The sequence below is a fragment of the Silene latifolia genome, chromosome 8, assembly GCF_048544455.1.
Source record: "Silene latifolia isolate original U9 population chromosome 8, ASM4854445v1, whole genome shotgun sequence".
NCBI lineage: Eukaryota > Viridiplantae > Streptophyta > Magnoliopsida > Caryophyllales > Caryophyllaceae > Silene > Silene latifolia.
This window is the reverse complement of record NC_133533.1, coordinates 16,503,223-16,520,758: the sequence shown is the minus strand read 5'-3', so window position 1 is coordinate 16,520,758 and position 17,536 is coordinate 16,503,223. Positions and strand designations below refer to the sequence as shown.

Genomic DNA, 17,536 nt, shown 5'->3' with positions numbered 1-17,536 from the left:
CCCCTAATCAAACAAAACGAAAGACGGTACATTATTAACAAGAAAGGTACCGGTAACTACATGAGCATCATCCTGTGCTTCTTGCTTATCCATCATGAAGAGCTTTCCACTATTCTTCTGTCCTCCACCTTGAACTGAAGCATTGGAGGTACTTGGCTTAGCTGCCGAATCCTGGGTGACACTGTTATTCTGGCGCTGATAAGATCCACCACCACCGCGGTTGTAACCGCCCTGGTTACCCTGTCCACCTCTGTTGCCCCATGAACCTCCCGGTCGGCTACTAGCAAAACTCTGAGTCGGCCCCTGAGAGAAATTTCCTGATCGAGCTCCTGAACCATTGCCGGGCTTGTAGCTCGTGCATTCCCGCCTTTTGTGGCCTATACCACCACAGTTGAAACACGTAAGGTTGGTGTTGTCACTCACAGCCCGACCTCCGTTCTTTCCCCAACCACGAGAACCTCCCGAGAAACCAGCTCCACTAGAGAAAGCCTTGGCATGATTGAAATTCCCTTTCTTATTGGTTGGCTGATTGTTGTTCCCGCTATCAGCCTTCCTCTTTTCGGTAGCATTCCTCTCCTCAATCTCCCTTGAGAGATCTACCATTCTCTCAGCTTGACCCGCTCTCAGATACACCTCCTTGAGGTCAGTAGCAACCCCAGCCGGCATACGGCTCACAATCTTGGTAGACAAACCCCTCTCAAATCGGAGAGCCAAACCTCTTTGTCCGAGCTGTAAATCTTCCACATAACGAGATAGCTCCATAAATCGATGATAGTAATCAGTGACTGTCATCTCCTCAGACATAGTGAAAGATTCAAAGTCAGATCTCATCTTGTGTCGGATATGCTCCGGCACAAACTGTTCCCTCATAGCACTCTTCAACCCAGCCCACGGAATAGCCCCTTCCTCCTGGTAGTAAGCCCTAGCATCATCCTTGACGTTCTGCCACCAAACTGCAGCTTCTCCTCTTAGGTAGTACACTACCTGCTCAACAATCATATCCTCGGGGCACTTAACCATTTCCATGAGAGCTTCAATCTCACGGTGCCACTTCTCGAGCAGCTTTGGTTCACCTACCCCGTCATATGTGGGAGGGTGGAAACGAGCAATGTTGATGCTAAGCTGGGTTGCATCCATTGTCTTCTCGTTTCCTTTTCCCACGTTCTTGAGAGCTTCAAGGAGAGCCTCTTGTTGCTCAATCATGCGAGCAACCTCATCAATAGACATCTCCGAAGCTTGGATCTGAGCGGGAGTTCCTTTGGGCGGCATTTTGAGCTGATAAGAAAAAAAAAAAAAACGTAAACACGTGCTCAAAATTTAACATCCCTCCGCCATAAGAACACTCGGCCGAGTGTACATCATACTCGGTCGAGTATTGATAACTCGGTCTAGTACCCTTGCAGATACTCGGTCGAGTATCGACTCCAGAGACGAACGTCAAAACACAAAAAGCAGCACTCGGTCGAGTGTAGTAACACTCGGCCGAGTGGACCATACTCGGTCGAGTATACCCCCATACTCGGTCGAGTTATCATAAACAGTAGCGATGGCTACTTTCTGTCAAACAACACTCGGTCGAGTTCTTGTCTACTCGGCCGAGTACTCCATACTCGGTCGAGTGCCTACCTGGCTCGGCCGAGCAACACTATAAACAGGTTAGCAGTTTACGATTCCTCTATCATGCTCACTATTCTCATAACAGTACGTAAGGAAGCAAAAGCCATGTTATAAACATATCAACATGCAATGCATATATCAAAATTTTAATGCCACATTGTAAACATATCAGCATACTATTCATGCTTATTCGATTTCTAACATAACAATCATTCACAATCCATACTCTTCTATCATTTCTCCCTTCATCACCTTCACAACTTTAACACATATATATATTCAACTATCAACTTTTACTAGCCTTCATCATCACATACATGTACATACAAAATCTACTCTCACCACTTTTTCCCCCTGTTACCGGTTTGAGTTAGTGAGGGCCAAGTTGCGACTCCGGGACGTCTCCCGAGTCTTTGCGGTAGCTCCAGACAACTCTCCCCGGGTTCATTTTATTGAGACTCCCTAGGTTCATTAATTCATTTTGTTTAGGTGCCGGAATCTTCGGCTCTGATACCACTTTGTAACACCCCCTCATACCAAGGTACCTTACCAGGACTACCCAAGTATGAAAGACTGTTACCATCTCGGTTGCCCGAGGTTAGTACATATCAAAAGCGTCTGAACTGAGCACATTTATTAAAGTAGTGTAAAATGCCAAGTTTACAATATCCAAAACCAAATACTGTTAAATGAATTACAACTTCAAAGTCTTAATAATAAAAGAAAACTCGCTAAGAACTCAGACAGTGATGCTATGACTCGAGGTGGCAATTCTCCCAAGATAATCCCCAAGCTCTCACTAGCAAAACCTGTCAAGCCTGCTCACCATCCCCGAATGGATCACCGCAGATTTCACAAACAACAACGGGGTCAGTATTATGCAACAAACAAGACAAACAAATGCAATACTCGTCTGATCATCATCAACTCCCAATCACCCTGTCTCACATAGTAACCGACTACACACCAAAGTGTGTAGCCCCGCTGATTACCCATCGCAACAGGTAATCCTCGCCCAAATGGGTGACCGCAGCCGATCCCACCTAGTCCAGCTCCTCACGAGCGACAACGATCCCTGTCCCTTAATGTGCACATCCCCTCCCGTGGCGGGTTCCACGGAGGGCGAACTAGGGTGTGAAGCCACTCCCGCAAGTGACTCCACCATAATCACAATCACATGACACTACTGTCATCTCAATCCCCTCACACCAACACTGTCACAACAATCTCCATACTACGATGATCAACAGACAACGATAATTACAACAACATGTCATGTAAAGCACAGTAAACTGAGTAGGGAAACCCTACCTTAGCAATCACAGCAGTAAGCAACACGGACAATCAAAAAGGCTCCTCTACGAAGTCTTCTCCTATACAAAGATCATACAACACAATTACACTTTGTACAATTCCCAACATCCCCTTCCATATAAATGTATAGCAACCCGAAACGATGCAATAATTACAAAGATGTACTTACCAACAGTGCAACAAGAACTTATACGCAAGAATCACCGCAATTATCCACACAAAGATGCTACGAAATGCCCAAAGGAATGATTAGGGAATGATTTGGGTATGATTAGGGTAACGTAGAAATGATAACGCTGTGAAAAGTGATATTAGAAACTGACGCGGAAATATAAAATACCCTAATCACTCCTTAATCAAACCGTCGAAATATAACTTCGCCAAACCGGACACTCGGTCGAGTGCAACAACACTCGGCCGAGTGTCCAATACTCGGTCGAGTATTCGCTATACTCGGCCGAGTATTCCTCGGCAGAACCGAAATAACACGCACTAAGAGCACTACTCGGCCGAGTAGGCTCTACTCGGTCGAGTAGGCTCCAAAGAAGATCCGTAGTGTTACACATCATTACACAATTGCCAAAAAAAGACTTTTATGCGTGGCAAAACGGGACTGCTCCAAATCTTATTCCAAACCCACCTCTCCTTACTTTCATCCAACTGTCCGGCCTCCTCCTCCCTCGCTCCTACCAGGTGTCTATATGCTGACCTGACCGTGTAGTGTCCGTCTTTTTCGAGGTCCCAACACCAGTCGTCCTCTGGCTTTGTGTCGCTAATCCGGATTGCTTTAATGCGCTCACACTCGAACTGTAAAAACAGGTCCTGGAGCTTCTCATCATTCCACCCACTTTCGTCTTCGTTAAATAAATCACACACTCTGATGTCCGCGGACTGTTCTCCTCTAGGTGAGAGCACCCGTCGTGTCTGTGTACCCGGTATCCACGGGTCGTCCCACACCCGTGTGGATTTGCCATCCCCAATCCTTATCTTCCTTGCACCCATGAGCACCACACTTCTAGCATTCCAAATCCCTCTCCACGTATAACTCGGTGTTGGACCAAGCTCCGCATCCATAAAGTTTGTTGTGGGGAAATACTTACTCTTCAGCAGGCGGGCCATTAGGCTATCGGGGTGTGAAATAATCCTCCAGACCTCTTAATCGGCTTTTGATGTTGCTATATATATATACTCATCCGTCCTCACCCTACGGGCGTACTGACTACATCTTTTCATCTTTTATTCTATGCATCTTTTAATACAGTTTTATTTTTGCATTTGTTGTTTGACCCCTTTTGTTGTAGACTATGGTTCAAGTTATCTTTGATGTATTCTAATGAATTTATTCCGATCTTCTATTTGTAGGTCGTACGTTAATCGCACACGAAGGTTCTAACTAAGCTAAGCAAAATTAGTTGCAAAAGTTCACGAGGTGGCTTTAAATTCATAATTGCAATATTTTTCATCAAAGAGAAAGTATGTTATATGCTTTTACTTCGTATGTGAATTTTTGCGTATATTTTTATGTTATTTGAAGTTTATATTTCATCTTATTTATACGGTTGCCTTTCAAGTTCCACTTTAAATTTAACTTCTATATTGACTCATTAATATTAATATTGGGTGACGTAACATGACTACTGATTTTACACTTATATATACGGAGTATCGAATAAGGTAACACTATGACTCAATGGAAGGACCACTTTTTTCGTAAAACAAGCCCCTATTTATAATATCAACGAGTTTGATGTCGTTAGAATAGATGTTTACTAAATACGAGTATAAAAATAAGATATAAATTGATATGATTTTTTCAATTGCTCATGCATATATACACTATTTCGTGTAGGTTTTATATAAAATCATATTGAAGTATTTAGTCGGATACAAAGAAGGGATGACATAATTGATTCCCAATACATGTCAGATACTAATATACTCCTACATCACATGTCACGTTATTATTATTTTCAATTTCGATAAATTTATTAAAAGCGTGTTTCACAAACTTCTTATACTCATATCATCTTTTTTCATTGATAAGATTTTACTTTAATATTATAAAACTTATCTTACAGTTAAAGTATATTTCTATCATAATATTATAAACTTAATATTACCCTACAATCTACATAGTAGAATTGTAGAATCGATTAATAATAGAACAATATTTTTTAGTCAAAACAACTTAATTTATTAACTAAACCTATGTTGTTTTCTCTTAAGAAACTAAACCTATGTTTAGTTTAGAGAAGCTACTAATCTCTGTCACACCGTCTTTTAGTTAAGAGAAACTTATATACTTCCTTCGTTTCATTAGGGTCTTTATGTTTGTTTTTTACACAAAGAATAAGAAAAGGTAAAAAAGCAGGGTATTGATATGTTTGGTTACTTATAGTATACCCTTAGGCCTCTTATGTTACCCATAAATTCTGCTTTATTAATGAGGGGCCTCAAAAATATGAGGGTAGTATAGTTACTTAATTGATTAAAGGATGTCTATATAAGGAAACGTAAACAACTAAAGGGAGCGGCTTAAAATGGAATACATAAAGAATTTAATGAACCGGAGGAAGTATTGGTTAATTAAAGTAGCAATAGGATACAAGAGTAAGTGCAAAAAGAGAGTTACTAGCTCAAAATTGATATCGTAGTTAGCTTAAATTTTACAAGTATTAAGTTGGTATAGTTGTATAGTCTGTTATGTATAACATATTTTATTTAACTTTATTTTGTAAAGTTATTGAGTCTATTAATTCATACTTTGTAAAGAAGCTCAATTCCTGTAAAGGGTTACTAAAAACTCGATAACTTTCTTCGGATCGTAATTCTATTTGTGACTATAATCAAGGTTGTATATAAAATGATAGAATACATGTCAAATTTAAACTCGAAAAAACTAATCTCTACGTCATTATCCTACTTTGACGTTTATTCTAATAAAGTTCTTAGCCTTTTTTTCTTTTTAGTTACTTTGTTCACTTAACTATAATGAAGGTCAATAACCCGATTGTCAAAAAAAAAAATGAAAAATGAAGGTCAATACAAATTAAACATCAGATAGTTCTTAATGTTTTTATCCGTAGCGCACTAAACTCAAAAGACTAATCTCTCCTATGACCAAGTTGTCCTAATTTGACCTCTTATTGTTATACGGAGTAAGATCTTAGCCTTTTATACATGTTCATTTAAATATGTGTCTAACAAAAGTCTTTAAAATAACCTTTGTTTGATACCACGAAAAGATCTACATCTCAATGTGTGAAAAAAATTATAATACTACTGAAGTATTATTTAGTGTCATAAGAACTTGACATTTTCATATAGGAAACATTGAGGATTGACATAGTAGACAAGTTTGAAGTATCTTTTACGACCTTGAATGTAGACATGGATTCCCTATGTTTATAACTCATAGTTTCGATTGGAAACTAACCACACAAGTATTTTTTTTTTTATTTAATACGGAGTATATTATAAGTGATTTTACTCGGAGGCTCGTGCATCGCACGGGCATTAAATCTAGTATCATCTGTAGTTAGAAACTGGTGGAACTAATCATAATAGTTAAAAAAAAGTTGATGGTATGTAAACACGTAATAAACAATCAGATTTAATCCCAAGATGAATAGGATTGTTGAGTTTAACAAGGATTGTAACTCCTTAATCTCACGAGATAGCAAAGGTATTACAACAAACTAAATCCACCATATGAAATAATTATTATTTTTTTTGATAAAATGTAAGTAATATCAGAAGAAAAACGTCACCATACAAAGAAAAAAATTAGCCTGCCAATGGGGCAGTCCAATCTCGTCCTCCACCAAACATTATGATGCCCATTACAAAGGTCCAAACCAAACACTTGAAAACAAAAGAAGATTAAGAAAAACCAAACAAAACCTGATTTTGTTTTACATCATCGACCTCACCCCTAAAAACTTGCTCTTTTTCCCTTCCAAGCACAATCCGAGCTTCATCTTTTCAAATTCGCCTACTCGAGTCTCGCTCTTAATGACCCAGAAGCTTCTGGATCCACTGTTCCTCTTGTTATCTTGTTTACCCCGATTGATACCCTCAATCCTCACTCGAAACTCCCCAATAATTAGATGAGCCAGTTTGTGAGGTTGGAGAAGCATCATCTCGGCTTGGGACCATCAACATGTAAATTGCCTTTTGCATCTTCAATTGTAGGACTACCAAACATTATGCAGCGGATTTGAATATGTGGAGCACGAGTCCTATAAACATGAAAGGATACACAATAGAGAACCACTTAATTCAATAAAAAAAATATTATGTCTGGCAAACCATATAAGCAAACTGCAATTAACGCTAATTTTCAATTAGTAACCATACTGAACAATGCACATTGTTCTTAAGGAACCTAGAGTTGGAATGCTTATTCCTTACTCTAACCAAACTAACGTTAACCTCATTTGGTAAGAGCATCTCTTAAACCTTTTTTTGTACTGAAAGTCTCAAACTAATCTAAATTTACATCATTAATTTATTGAGTGTTTAGATAAATATCCAAACATCTGACCTTTAACTTTTGTAGACAGAGTGACGTAAAATCGTAAATAAGGTTATACATATGCTAACAAAATTAAAAGAGATACTTATGTGTAAATTTTTTGGGGGCAAAAATCTAGATGAAAATTGTTAGTGAAAGTCTCAAGTCAATCAACTTTTAGTAAGAAAAAGGGATAGCTCAATCTTCTCATTCGACTTTAAGTAGTTTTACTATCAAACTTAATAGGTTATGATTTGTCTCCTAGAAACGAAGTAGCTGGAAGCTTGGAATAGACCAAGCATAAACTAAGTAATTCATTCACCCATTAACATAGTGATTCAAATATACGATATGTTCTAATTCTCTGCTTTTTTTTTGTATTAACGTCTTAAAGAGGCGAACATTTTCATTGAGAACTATTCTTGCGGATTTAAGTCTAACTATCCTCAACTCCATTTTATTCCCATTGGTAATAAAACATGGTAACTGAAATCTGAGGCAAACTATTAACTTGCCTCTTATAAAGGTGAGGCGGTAACTGACATCTGGAGGAAACAATTAATTCCTTCCCCTTTGAATTTGGAAGCCACTAACTTGCCTCTTATAAAGGTGATTCCACACAAGCATATACAATTTTTCTCAGCCCGTGAAAATAGCTCATGGCTCTAGAAAGTACAAGGAAAACTCGAAAGAAGCTCAATGTACCTATATCCCAACTTCGACGTCATAAATAATCGAATTGAAAGCTATCAACATAAACTACGCTAAAAATCAAGGTGCAGAGTCTATGTTCTATGTTTTCATCTAAAAACGTTTGTAACCCTATAGTATTTAAGTCAATTACAGCAATCTTTAGCAAAAATAGCAAATTAAAGGGTGCAGCAAGAAAACAGAGGCAAAATAAACTTTATAATTGAACTTTTTAGAAATATGAGCTGGCGAGAATGTTTAAAGTATAATGATATTCAATGCAAAGGCTGAATGTAAAAATAGACATATGTAGGATAAAGTTCAGAATTTCGGATAACTATAGAAGACTTGCAAATGAGACAAAAACTGCAAATCAGTAAAATCATACACTCGTTTCAACCAAGAATAAGATGTGGGAGTTATCTCAAAATAGAGCAGTCTTACTTAAACCATAAAGCCTTTTATTATGCATTTATGCGATGGAAGCTAGAACCTTTGAAGTGACATGGTTTCCATCTGCCACCTCATACACCGTTCTCTGAAATGGTTTCCCTCTGCCAGCTCATACCCCGTTCTCTCATGTAATGAAACTATCTGACTGTAAAATAACAAACATGTAATTTCATTCAAGCTAATGTATAGTACAGTTACTCTTAGTACCAGTGGTGATATGATAGGATTCTACTTGTCATTACTTCATTCAGTGGCCTTCTGACCAAACATCATATTCATATAACAGAAAGCTGAAGCAACTAAACTCAAAGTATCATTCGTCGTCTTACCTTCAACATGTTGAGCTGTCCAACTTCAATAACTCCTTTAACACACACTAACTAACAATTAGACTTAATCAAGCCATAATCCTAAAGCTATAATCTTTATAAAATTCACTAACACCCTTTCTCAAATAAGCTTTATCCAACCTCAATATTTCCATGCTTCACCAAACCAGCAGTCCAACAACAAAAACCCAAAAATGATGCAATCATTAAAAAATTCCTAAACAGGCCACAACTCGAAAAGCCAGCAGATTCACTAATTTCGTACATTTCTTGACAAAAACTCGAAAAAACCTAAATACTTGTATACAAAGTCTGCTTTCTTTTGGTAAATTAATTAAAACCAAACTCAAATCACAAGTCATACCCCAGAAAATAAGAGCAAATAGAAACTGACGTGTTATTTGATAAAACAGACCAATTTTCAAGTCAAAAATCCATCAGTGACTCACTCGAGTACTCCCCTCAATACCTCAACTTATGGAGTAACATAAAAACCGGCGGGTTATTCTTATTACGCATGTCCATGGTATTACTAAGTATGAGAATCTCTTAATCGAACGTTGGAGCCTTATCTCAGTCATTAAACCACATTGCGATTGATATAGCCTCAAAATGTGGTTGCAAAATCCTTCACTGTTCTCCTTTTTCGCAACTAAACTCACTCATCAACATTACTTGTCACTATTTTACTGCCTCATTGTCACTAAACCTTCCTGCATTACAAACTCCCCTCACGTGACACATAAGATCATATGATTTATAGTTTCACGAGTTGTCTTATTAGTTACTCCTGAAAATAGCGAGTGCGATATTTCTTCGGACAAAGTGGCTATCATTATATTTTAATAATCTTGAAAATCTTTTCCTCCACTGAAAACTAAATAATTGAATATTTAGATTAAGTGGTACTTAGAGTTAAATTTTCTGGGTAAATTTAAATTGGGTAGGCTGTTCAGCACTTCAACTTTATTTACTCTATGGTGTATCTTACTCTATGGCGTTTCAGAGCGAAATTTAAATTGCGTAGACAATAATCGTACACTTGTATATAGGGACCATGCTATATTGCAGAAATCGGCAAGGCTCTCTTCCAAACTTTGGAGATGGACTTGGAGCGAGGGAGGTAAAGGAAATGGGTAACTATGTGAGCAAAAATGAAAGAGAGGGGGAGGGGGAGGGAGATGGAGAGATATATGAAAAGCCGATTTTAATGTGATTGCACATTGTGAGGCAGATAGTGTGTCATTTGTTTCAAGTAACAATGCATGAATTATGGCTACTCATGGGTTATCGAATTCGCTATGATTACGTCCTTACGAATTCGCGATTCGCTTTTATAGAATGTGTGTTATGTATATTTTCAGTAAGCAACATGATAGAATTTTCCATACACATGATAAACAATTTTGATTAATTTGTTCCCCAAACCCTAAATCCCAAATTTGTTCTTATTAGTTATTAGTTTTGATTAATTTGTTCCCCAAACCCTAAATCCCAAATTTGTTCTTATTAGTTATTAGTTTTGATTAATTCGATTAATTTGTTTCCCAAATTCAATTAATTTGTTCTTATTAGTTTTGATTAATTTGTTCCCCAAACCCTAAATCCCAAATTTGTTCTTATTAGTTATTAGTTTTGATTAATTCGATTAATTTGTTCCCCAAATTCAACTAAATATAGGGAAACCATGGCTTCTTATTAGTGTGCAGAGTCTGGTTTATGGGGCACGAAAAAAGGCAAAGGGATTGTAAAAAGGATTGTAGAAAATAGAAATGCCAAAATTACTACAAAAGCAAAGGACACAATGTTCAGATGGACGAGTACAGTATCTAAAACACATTGCACCAAAAGATGTCGTGCAAATTATTTTCTGTCAAGCTGAAACCCAGGCCTACCTTTACAGTACATAACTTCTACTTCTCCTGCCTTTGCAAGTCTTTTTTTCTTCTGCAATGTTAAACAGGCCTCCGCTGCTACTACAACATGCTCATTTTGAGAAATATACTGTCTAAAGGTGCACCTTGCCCTTCCCTAGTGCATTGGGTATATTACCAACCTAAAAATCATTACTCTTGAGCACTTTCGCTTTGCATGGAATACATGATTCTTCTGCATAGTCAAAATTCGAGTCTAGAAAGGCCATAGATCCCCCCATATGGACTTGCGTGCCTGACGGTGCAAGGCGGGGTTTCTACCACGTGTAATGGCTAAATGCTCAAAGGCGCCTTCTGAGCCGTCACGCTTGGTGGCTCGACATACATCCATTTCGACACATCTGCCTCTCTTTTGAGGCATAAATATGATTCTGCCCCAACCACTCCCCAAATCTGCATGACCTCTTTCCTCTACCTCCTCTTTAAACTCATCAACAGCATCGGCTTCTGTTGCGGATGAGTCACATGAAGGAGAGACTTCAATAGGTACTAGAGAGACTTCATTAGGTACTATCTCGTCACTGTCAGACTGGTCCTCCAACTGGTCTTCTGAGATCATCATAGCGCATCAGTGACTATATATATGACAAGATAAAACTAATCATAAATAAGCTATCCAGCGCCTGTTGAAATCAAGTCATGCATAGCAACAGCCAACAACCTATGCTCTATCTTCCATTATTAAATTCAAACATAATATTTTATTCGGAAAATTCACGTGGTACCCTCGAACTTTGTCATTTTTCACGTAATACCCAACTTTTTAAGTTTGTGCACGTGATATCCTTCAGATTTGATTTTCAAGCACAACGTGCCCTTTTTATCGTTCTTAAAATTTTCAATTGAGCATTAAATCATAAACCAGAAATCGGAATTGACTAATTTTTTTTTCCAAATTTATGACCTCTTCGAGATCTACAGATTGATAAAACGGAAATGGTCATTCGAAAATTTAAAATCGAAGATATGGTTGATTTGAGATTTTCGATAAAAAAAAAAACGTACAAAATGTCGGTCGACAATTTTTTTTCTCAAATCGTATATTATGGCAAGATAATTGTTTTAGAAAAAAGATTTTGCCGAATCTGAATTCCGATCTACGAGTTATGCTGAATTGAATGTTTTTATAGCGACAAAAATGGCATGTTGGGCCTGAAAATCAAACATGGAGGGTATTATGTACACAAACTTAAAATATTGGGTATCATGCGCAAAGTGGTAAAGTTTAGGGATACCACGTGAATTTTCCGTATTTTATTTAAGGTTTTTCACTTTTTCTATTTCTTACTAAACTTCATAACTTTGGTACACTGTCGAACGGCAGAGGAGGTGCATAGCTTATAGAGGAGCTCACCGTAATCAATCTCAAGATCCTCAGGTTGTCTATTGGCTTTCATTTCCTTCAATGTCTCAAACTTTATGTCATCTAAAGGCCAAGGCTCCCTGTTGAAACAAGAAAATAATCCATCACTATCAGTCGTCTTGAGGTATATGAGGTTGGACTCTTATAATAAGCATATATTTGCATCTTTATTCTCTTCCAAGTTCCAAAACGTAGTCACGTGAGAGAAGAAATTAGGGAAGGGGGAGGGGCATCAAACAATTCACATAGTATTGTTTTTATAAGAACTATTTGCTCATATTGGTATGAACGGTTATAGTAACCTTTAATTACGACCTCCGGAGATGTTTGATTTCACTTCTCACTATCCCCTGCCCTTGCCTTCTCCAACATGAAAACGGCTAAGCCTTTTATATTGTCTTTAAACAATCTCATCTTTCACATCTTTGAATACCTGTTAACTCCCTTTCCCTATTACTACATCTCGCTAATAGATAAACTTTGCCACAAGGGTACATTAATCTAGCATGCACCCCCGGCAGAACACCATAGAAAGTAGCCTTAATCTAACTACAGACTGAGAATAAGAATGCTTACTGTGGTCTTTTTCCTCTTTGAAACACAACATATGAAAATTTCTCATCCTCGAATCCACGCGGTGCGCCACTTGATCTCTACAAGACAATGCATCAAACAAAAGCTTGTTCTCATCCAATCCCAGCTAATTTAAACATTGTATATGATAAGAAAGGGATGGTGGTGAGTAAACCTTGTATGCAAGTTGTGATTCTGTTCTCTGCAAGCGCTGAACAAAGTGACAATACGTTCCAGTATTCACTAATGGACAGGGTCCATCATGGGGACACTATTGCCAAAAAGAAAATTAAGCCTGCATGTTATTAGATTTAACTAAGGGGAAAAACACGATCCACTCACAGGAGCAATTATGAAGGCACCATCTCGAGAAGCTTCCGAGCTGTTGCCATCTGCTAGACCTTTACGCTTACGAGTTTTCTATAAAAAAGAGCATTTATATGCACGTATACCAAGAGAAGAAAATATGTTAGGTCCCATTCAAAGGGTAGACAAGTTAGCTCTTGAGTACTTAAGGAAGAAACATACGCACCCCATACATGTCCAAAACGCTTATTACACATGCGTATCTGGCTTAGTACAATGACATAAAGAAAGAACTCACCCTTTTCTCCATCCATAAAATATGTGACCGCATTTGGGTTATGATATGTGATCCTTCAGGCGTGCCAGGTTCAATTAGTACCTAGGATGTAGATACAACAAAAGATCAAGTCAAAGTTTAATGATATTTTTACACATGAAACTATCAAATAAATCGAACAAAGGAAAAAAATGAGCACTAAGACAGCTCAGCAATAAAATTGAAGTAAAGGACATAGTATTTTGTTTGAGAAAATGACGATGAGGAAGCACAAAACGAGGCCATACCAGAATATCTCGAGTAAGACCCCATAATTGACGAACTATTGATAATCTGTCCTTGGCTGATGGAATCTCTCCTAGAACATAGGACTATAAGGATGAGGGACATGCCATGTCACAGAAACAAATGTAAGTAGCAGGAAAATATAAAACTTAAAAGTGGACCAAGAAAATAAGTAGCGCTCAGTATCAAGTAAAACTAATAATGGGGAAGCAGATATAGAGTTGAAGGATCTTACAGCAATGACAAGGTCATGTTGTCTTTCAGGCTTTCTGACCTTTTTAGTAAAGGACAGAATGCTACCGTAGCTGTGAATAAGTGGTATGTTCTTCACATCTGTGCATTTGATAAGATTGTCGATAATATAAATAAGTGAATATTGGGAGTGAAAAGGGGAGTAAAGGAGGAATGGTTAAGTAGTGACCTTGTAGCAAGCCAAAGCCAGCTCGCTGCATTGATTGTGAGGGCTCAATTAAATTAACATGCTCCAATGAGCGCGGCCAAACCTCTCTCAAAGCCCTGTGCATTGCATAACACATTATGCAGAGAAAATGATAGGGAGTAGTGATAAACATTCCACATAATTGGGAGGTTAAAACAACAACTCACCAGAAGGCGGACCCAGTACCAGAACCAAAGTCCAAGACTTTAGCAGGTGAAAAACCCGGGAGTCTTGTACGAACCTAGAAGCAAGGTGAGTGAGCCAAGTTAAGTGTCAAGTAAAAGGGGAAGAGAGAAAGCAAGTGGCAGGAAGAAATAAGAGTACCTCACGGAGAACTCTGAAACAAGCTGCAAAAGCTGAAGGCATACGGGACGCAATATAGGCGGCGGTGTTATCATCTCTATAAGTGAGTCCTGTATCTCCGTAAGAGCTCTTTATTTTCCACCTTTGTGATTTCTCAATTCCCAAGGGATCTTCCACCATCGCCTTTGACACTGACTGCGGAAGAAGCCTATTGAATTCCTTAATATGGTTGAATGATTCCCTTAATCTCAACACCTTCTTCTTCATATGCCCCACTTGTTGCTCTGTTCATTCATGGATTAATTCATTGGACTATTTTGACAATACCAATAGAGCAGAGGAAAGAGAGATATATGTTACCTCGGAGGTAACCTTGGATGGCACTGCGAAGACGGACAGGGACCACGTCGCAACGGGAGGACTGCTTCGCCGCCAACATCACGCTTTCTGCAGTCATTTTTTTCGCCATGCCCGATGATTCTGGCATCAACAGCCGCATTTCCAAGGAAGTAGAGGAGGGAGGATCGTTGTCTTGGGGGTTTTACTCGATTGTATTCGTCAATGGAAACACTTCATATGCGAGCATGCAGCTTCACCAACATTCAAGAACCTAATAGTCAGCTTGAACTGGTTCATTAACAGACAAACCATAACCCAATAGTCAGCTGTAACATTTTAAACTTAGATGCATGTTCTTGCCACACATGTAACATATGCTTGTACGGTATTACGCTAAGTTAACAATCCCAAGTTCTAAAGCACGAGATAAACTGATAAAGTACTGTATACATTTAATGTAACTTTCAGTCTCTCATGGCTTGTACTGTTTGAACAAGGTAGATTGATCATCAACTTAAAAAAGAGGCAAGGATGTGGCCATTAAATTATACAGTATTAGTCTGATTTACAGCAAAAACCCCTTCTAAAAAACTCTCATTTCATATAAATGATGCACGCATTCACTTATTACCAATATGTTCAATTTGTCCCAACTTACAACTCGAAAGAGGTGAGAGTGGTCAGGATAGAGTTATGGTCACTTTGCTAACCCCTCCACAGTCATTAGCAAATAAATTACTATCAAAGAAATGTCTAATAATCATAATTAACTTATTAGCAACACAATATACAAGAACATACTAAACGCAATTAAATCGCGAAACTAATAACGACCATCAATCAGTACATAAAATGAAAACCACGCAACAAGCCCAAATATCATGAAAACGATAACTTTTAGGCCACCAATCTTCAATAGATGAACATCCAAAACGAGAAAAATGGAGAAAGTTACTACACATCTTTGGCTAAGATCCGAAAGAAGGTAAAAGTACATGGTGGGTGTGCTGAATTCTGCGCACAATAAGAAAATATAATAAAACCACTCAGATTAAAGTGAAACACAAACTAAAAATAGACGGGATTACTGAAGTGAGCTACCCTCGAAGGAGCGAGAAATACTGGTAAATTGTCGGAATATCTAAAATACTGCAAATTAGGGGCGTGTATTTATCTTCTTCAACTCTGAAAACAATGAGGAAGAATCTCTGAAGCGAATGTGAGGAAATGATGAGATGATCCGGCTTCTCCCACAAACAATAAGTGATAGAGAGATCTTCAAGAGCAGGGCATTCTGAAACTAGCCTAGTGAAAAAGTCACTCTCATCAACAACAAAGGAGTGGAGGTTAATGATTTTCAAGTTAGGGCGACAAATGGGTGGGATTTCAGTGTTACTGTTAATCTCAAGATTGGAATCAAGCGTCAACACCTCTAACAGTTGGCGAGTAAAAGTCCGGGGGGAAATTGAAATTCAGAAGGGTTGCGTACATGAAAGGAGAGGTCAAGTTCCCTGAGGCCACAATGGGGTAACGGGTAAGAGATCCATGCAGAAAGACGGGCGGGTTCAGGGTTGGGGAAACAAGTTGGCCCACACATGTGATCATCACTAGTCAAGGAATGAAGGAAAGTGGTTTTGTCCCCACCGAAACGAAGTCTAAACCGGGTAAGAGGCTGGTGAGACAGAGATAATTTATGCAGGACATTGTCGACAAATGACTCAAAAAGAGAGAACCGCTCAACCAGATGGGGATATTCAACACAATGTGATACAGGAGAATCATCAAAGTCTACACTTGTTCTCCAACTGAAAGCTCCTGGCATTCTCTTGGACAGTACTTGGGACGCAGCAGCATCCTTGGTTGGGAGCCTCGACAAAATAAGTCTCAATAAATCATCAGGTAAACTGGTTAATCTATCCATCGATCCTAATTTTCAAGAAAAAAATCAAGAAGAAAATAAACGTCGAATCGAAATTCGTTGATTCATACTGGGAAATGCAATCTGCAATTGAATTCAGCTGGACAAACTACAATAATCCTTGGCTTGAAAGACGACGAATAAAACAGCTGTAAATTACAATAATCTCCCAATAAACAACAATCAACAAAAGAACGAATTGCTAAGCAAATGATTGAGACGGAGGGAACAAGAATCAATTGATAAAAACAAATCAAATTAAGAAGAAGAAGAAGAAGAAATTGCTGATAAACAAGCAAAAACGGCAAATTTAATTGAGTTACAACAATCAAGTATGACTTATAAATCAAGCGAAGAAAATCAATAACAAATGCATATAGTAATGAACTTAATTGGAGAAGATGATGATGATGATGATTACCGAGTAGGCGAGCACAAGCAAACAAGCCCTACTGTAATAAGATGATGATGAACTTAAATTGGGGGAACTTCATACATTTGTTTACCCAAATTAAGTGTTGAGAAATAAATTGTTAAAAAAAAATCATAAAATAGAAAGTTATCTAAACGACTAAACCCTAGGGCGCGTTTGTTTCGTTCATAGATACTAGTTGAGATACCGTGCTAAAGCACGACATTTGTGAGGGTTAAATTAATTGAGCTTTAATTTTTACATAAATGAGTTGTAATTATAATAGTATGTTGTAATATCCTGATTATAATTTTAGTAATATTATAAAAAAAAGTTTATTATTCAAATGACTTTTAGATTAAGTTATTTTTGTGTGAACCTATTTTTATTATTAAAAATAATGATAGCTGACTATGATGGAATAATATAAATGGATTAATTTACGGGAATAATCCAAACTAAGCCTCA

General features: G+C 37.9%; 2 protein-coding genes across 2 annotated transcripts in view; both read right to left on the bottom strand.

Annotated features, from left to right (window-relative positions):
• The window catches only part of LOC141596504 (nuclear transport factor 2-like), a 167,293-nt gene that overhangs the window by 12,125 nt on the left and 137,632 nt on the right, over nt 1-17,536 (bottom strand). The gene's annotated exons all lie outside the window — the stretch shown is intronic.
• LOC141596502 (rsm22-cox11 tandem protein 2, mitochondrial) lies at nt 10,677-17,213 on the bottom strand. The gene is made up of 13 exons (XM_074416686.1): nt 17,078-17,213; nt 14,760-15,026; nt 14,421-14,683; nt 14,264-14,337; nt 14,079-14,173; nt 13,893-13,990; nt 13,660-13,743; nt 13,394-13,474; nt 13,132-13,209; nt 12,965-13,060; nt 12,793-12,869; nt 12,208-12,296; nt 10,677-11,402 (listed from the first exon to the last, which is right to left on the bottom strand). The coding sequence occupies exons 2-13, from the start codon at nt 14,896-14,898 to the stop codon at nt 11,050-11,052; spliced, it is 1,527 nt and encodes a 508-aa protein (XP_074272787.1). The 5' UTR covers nt 14,899-15,026; nt 17,078-17,213; the 3' UTR covers nt 10,677-11,049.